Below are 5,456 nucleotides of genomic sequence, written 5' to 3'. Positions count from 1 at the left end.
AGAACAAAGCTAAGTTTAAGCATTCATATTTCTCCACCCAATCAAACAATTGAGTTCTCTGTGGGGTATGCTAACTACACTGTTTTTAATCCTCTTCAGACCAGGAAAAGGGTCGCGCCGTCTAGTACCAGCTTGTCCCTATTACATAATCATCACAACAATAATATCCCCCCATTTTCAGAAAAGAAAAGAAAAGAAAAAAAAGACCAAATTTTATTCTACCATTTCAACATTTAAAACCTAGCATTTTCAAACCCGTGCAAGTCACTGACCCTGTTCAATGACTTCTTCATCATGGCCACCTTAGCTAGCTGCTCGGCCGCCCTCCACGCCGAAGTCGGCGTCAGCGGATCGCCATTCTCGTCCATAACCATCTCCCTCTCGCTCATTCTCCGCCGCTGCATTATCATTTGCTGTTGGTGCTGCACCTCCAGCTGATTCTGCCTCTTCCAATGCAGCTCCGCCAGCTGAGCCTCCAATGCTCGAATGTACTCGTCCGCCGAAGCCGACCCGGATTGCATGAGCAAAGCTCGAGTCGATGCTAGCAAGTGATGTGCACTTTGGAAGTCATTGTGCTCGACCAGCCTCCGTGACTCAGCCACGGCACGTGTGGTAATGAAAAGGCTTCTCAGCCGTTGGATCTTTGGACTTGCGGCAACCGATCGGACGGCTGTCGGCGTAAGGGGCACCACTAGCCCCTGCTCCTTGCCGTAGACGACCTCTTGAGTAGCCGGGTCTTTGTACAAGCACCGCACTGACATCACGTGGTGGGTCCCAGCTGCCGAGATAGGGATGCGTAGCTCAACCAGCAACTCCCTCTCTTCCTCGGCGTACAAATCTCCGAGCCGAATCGAACCCGAGCCGTGCACGGTGGGCCGCCCGTTGCAGGAATAGATGGCCGTTATCTCGGCCGGAGCAGAGCCGGACGAGAATCCGAGCTGGACTCTCAAGTCCTGAACCACAACGCTTAATAAACCCCCGACGCATTTTGCAAAGGCGTCCTCCGCCGGTTCCTGGCAGTACCCGGCGTTCTGCCCGAACCCGAATGCATGAACCGGAATCTCAATGTGGGCGAACCGGGTAGACGACACGTCGTTTGAGCCATGACGCTGAATGTTTGAGCCAGAGTTGTTGTTGTTGTTGTTGTTCACCCTCTCGTCCTGACCGTCCGATAAGAGCATGATACTCGCCACCGGGTTCCTCTCCCTCCGGTCTTCCAGAATCTTCGTGGCCTTCCTCAAGGCCTCGCCAACGCTACTCCCTTGACCGCAGACCAGCCGGTCAACGATGCGGCGAGCCGCGCGTTGACCATTTGCCGTCATTCTCTTCAGGGGCATCAGTCTCTTCGGCGAAGCCGAGAAGGCCACGATGGAGAGCCGATCAGCCGAGCCGAGAGAGGAGATAACCAAGCGCATGGCGCGCTTCAGCATCTGAAGCTTCCCGCCGGTCATGCTGCCGCTGACGTCGAGCACCGTCACCAAATCGATCGGAGCGCGGTGCAAAGGGTCCAGAATCGACGTGCTGGTAGCCTGACGCGCCGGCGCCGGAGGAGCCTCGACTCTCAAAGCCACTGCGTAGGTCTCGAAACCCCGGCCAGAAGAAAGCAGAGCAGCCTCCGGTAAGAGCCTGACCTGCACATTGTTCCTGAAATCTCTGCCATTACTCATCTCCGGATCATCGGAATACTTGGCCGAACCGGAAGCGTTGGGATTGACGAAAAAGCCCTGGAACTCTTCAACGTCTTCGTCCTCCTCCTCAGCTTCGGGAATGGGGATGATCCGGCCGCCGACGGTCGGAGACAGAAGAGGTTCGTCATCGTCGTAGGGTTTCAATGTGTATCTGGGAGAAGGGGACTCAGCTATCACCTTCTTCTCTTCGACTTTGGCCTTCGGGGTGACCGGTGCCGAAACGGCGTCGTTGGGTGGCGGATGAGATTCAGAGCATGTGGTTTTATGCATAGCCAATAGAGGAACGTCTTTCCATGAGGAATTGCAAACAGGGCAGACGAGGCTTCCATGCTTCCGTACATAAGAAGCTATGCAGGGGAAATGAAAGGCATGGCTACACTCTGCTGTGTAAATCGCTGTGCCTTGCCCAGTCTTCACACTATTCAAGCAAATTCCACAGCTACTCTGAAATTCCAAAACCAAGAAATATTAATTAGTATAAAATGTCTCAATTTAATATGAAAGATGGCTAGCAATAAGAAAATTGTTTAGAACGTACTCGAAATTTAAAGCTGTTCTTGAAGAGGGAGAGCTTGAGAGGGGATCGAGGAGAAGTCGGATTAGACGATTTGGGAGTACTGCTGGTTTTGATTTCAAGTACTCTCGGGCTCTCGGCGACATTATCATTGGTAGGCATGCTGTTCGATTTCTGAAGCAGAGCCTCCGACCCTGTTTTACAACGTAATCTCGGAGTTGACGGGTTGCTACCGCCGGAGGAGAAGAAGCTCAGTCGGGTTCTTGGGCTCGGGCTCGGACTTGGACTCCTCTGCTTTTGATCTGAAGCTCTCGGTTCTGATGGATCTCGAGGAATCGTGGTGCAAAAGGCTCGTCTCCAACCAGTGCCCATTTCTCCCGATTATAAAAACAACACCTAAAAAGATCAATAGGCAAAAAAGAAGCTAGTCTGAGGAAGAAGAAGAAGATAAACAAAGAGCGGGTTTGTTTTGGTCGATCTGAGGACAAAAGGGTAGGATTGAATCTTCTGAGGAAAGCATGGAAGACAAAGTATATTGAGAGATGAATAAGATAAGCAGAGAGACACAGAGAGAGAGATGGACCTCTCTATCTCTTTCTCAGTTTCTCTTCTTCTTCTGCTCTCTGTTTTACTCTCTGGATTTTGCTTCTCTCTTTTGTATTAAAAAGAACAAAAAATCTCTGCACTATAAAAGACTAGAGATCTACTGCTACTCTCTCTCTCTCTCTCTCTCTCTCTCTCTCTCTCTCTCTCGTTTCTGATCAGATTCAGAGGCTCACAGACTCGAGGCCCTTACAGAGGATTGAAATATTAATTTATATTCGTTGGAAAAGGTGATTCGGGGATTTTATTTACCCTCGGTAATCGCCACGTGTTGGCTTTTTAAAATCTTGCTTTTCTTTTGTTTACGTATCCGGTCAACGTCTTCAGACCACGTTAAGCCCACCGCATATCTCAACTGTATGATTCCCTTGCATACTCCATGCCCTTTTAAGGGCGTTGTCTCCACGCTCCTGCTTCCGTCGTGGTAGCAAACTTGCGTCACGTGATCCTTATCAGGAAATTTCATCTAGTGGATTGGATAGTTACAGTAGTGGTAAAAAAAAGGAAATTGACGCATTTGGTAGATGCTCTTTTTTCAGATTTTTTTTTTATTTTTATTTTTTTTTCTAGATTTTCTTTCACACCGAAGCAAAAGCGTAGATTTCCTTGACGGTAAATATCTAATTTTTGACGCGGTTAAATGTATTTTTAGCTTATTTTAGTAATTACGAATCTTCACCCAATGCCTAGATAGAAATTTTGTAATTTAAAATCTATAATATCTATTTCTTCTGATAAATAAAATTAATATCTATTTTGGAAACTTACTACTAGTAGTGAATTCGCATTATAGTGCACATAATTTGATAATCTGTGTGTCGTGGTATATTTGTAATATAAGAAACCATTCTCTATCAGATTTAGAAACATACGTGGTAGGTGTTGAAAAATTTAATATACAACGACCGCTTAAGAAGGTAAATAAAATGAATATCTTCATTATCAGAAAACGTTTCAATATGCACCTAATGAGTGATATTTATTAAGTTTGATTGTTACTAGATTTTCAATCTCTCATATACACGAGTTTAGTCTGAAAAACTAATGTACGAAATGTTCTAGTTTTATCAATGAGAAATAGAAATTCTTCCTATTTTAAAATTTTAATTAAATAAATCAAAATTAGTGTCTAAAGCTGTGGTGTTGGATTGTTTGTATGAAAATATTTATCCAATGAATTTGTATGAAAATGTTTTTTTTAATGGAATTACACCCACAGGTAAGGTTAGTTTTTTCTTGGTGGGGTGGTCCAAAAAAAAGGTACCAAATTGAGGGTGGCTTTCGCATATTCAACATTTCTCATGTAGTTGTAAATTTAAGACAATGGGTTAAAATGGATGCAGGACCAGGAAATGTACTATGGAGGCATGTCAGTGTTTTTGAGACCACAACGTACGGGTGGTGGTCGACCAGTTTAGGCTGAGGCCCTCCCGTTAGGTACAACAGCATATCACGGCTGAGCTTCATTAACCCTATCCTAGCTAGTTACTTGTGCAACTGTCCACCATCTATGAATTCAGGTGCAATAGTAGAAGGTATGATCCATATAAATAAACAACTTTTATTTCTTATTAATTGAGAAATCAAACATATATACGAGTATTATCCCAAAGAAAACATATATACGAGTATACCAACTTGAACTAGCAATCTAGTTTAAAGGAGGTGGCGAGCAACGTATTCGGTTATTGGATATACTTGATATAGCTTTTTTTTTTTCTTTTTTTTTTTTTTTGTAGGGGTAAAAGAGATAGTTTCATTGATCAAAGATCATGACGACCAAAACGATCAAGCATAATAGTCCGAAGATCATATAAGCAGCATAGCTAGAAAACTAAATATGGACTACATCTAAGAATTGCAAAAACTTCAAAACTACACCCAAACATGGTAATGATCAATATACCTGAATTTATATCTATACGTCCAATAGTATAATTAACCAGTCATTCTTTGAACAAATTTGATAAAAAAAAAATCGCTTTTTGAGTTTACCATATGTTTCAAACATCGAGTATTGATATTTATGTATACGACGTACAATTTATAACCGAGTCATGTCATAAGAATTTTGAATAAAAATACGGCTACAAATCTTTGTACCATACGAGATGAATTCAAATAAAATACGGCTACATTAGATATCGAGCATTGATGTAGCTCATGTCATACTAGACACAAACATACAGAGATAAGTTTGTCGATGTTCATCCAATTCGTACGTTACCATCTCTGCAATTCCTAAAATGCACTCAAGGTTTACACACCAAAGCCACTCTACAAACCCTCACTTGAATCACATAAACCTAAATCCTCATCTTCCAACCCCAAAAAACGAGGCTAGCCTAAGAACATCGTGATAAGTTACAACTTAATTTAAACTTATCAATAATATTGACATTGTTTGTGAGTCATTCGAATTTAATGATGTATATATTAAATCAGGTAACGTGGATATTACATGGAATAACAAATTTATAATTTCTTATTAAACTTTTATTCATTATAAGGAAACAAAACTAATACATTGAGAAATCAAAACAGGAAAACTAGAGAGAAAAAAGAGGAAGAGGATACGTATAGAAGATAAAAAATAGCAGAAGAACTCAAGTCGCCAAACGCCAAATCTCCATTGATAAAGAGCTTGTTTT

The 5,456-nt window shown here is 42.8% G+C and overlaps 1 protein-coding gene across 1 annotated transcript; it reads right to left on the bottom strand.

The window, feature by feature from the left end:
• Positions 1–2,965, bottom strand: LOC101301783. Its single transcript, XM_004299782.1, has 2 exons — positions 2,227–2,965; positions 1–2,132 (listed from the first exon to the last, which is right to left on the bottom strand). Exons 1-2 carry the CDS (start codon positions 2,572–2,574, stop codon positions 234–236), a joined length of 2,247 nt encoding a protein of 748 aa, XP_004299830.1. The 5' UTR covers positions 2,575–2,965; the 3' UTR covers positions 1–233.
• Between the last annotated feature and the right edge of the window lie 2,491 nt (positions 2,966–5,456).

The sequence above is a fragment of the Fragaria vesca genome, linkage group LG5, assembly GCF_000184155.1.
Source record: "Fragaria vesca subsp. vesca linkage group LG5, FraVesHawaii_1.0, whole genome shotgun sequence".
Taxonomy (NCBI): Eukaryota; Viridiplantae; Streptophyta; class Magnoliopsida; order Rosales; family Rosaceae; genus Fragaria; species Fragaria vesca.
The sequence above is the reverse complement of the archived record's forward strand: the minus strand, read 5'-3'. Positions and strand labels throughout refer to the sequence as shown.

Excerpts from the sequence above, each read along its gene's own strand:
- LOC101301783 (XM_004299782.1), bottom strand. The coding sequence starts at position 2,574 with ATGGGCACTGGTTGGAGACGAGCCTTTTGCACCACGATTCCTCGAGAT. Across the intron at positions 2,133-2,226 it reads AGAACAGCTTTAAATTTCGA|AGTAGCTGTGGAATTTGCTT; the intron begins GTACGTTCTAAA and ends TTGGAATTTCAG.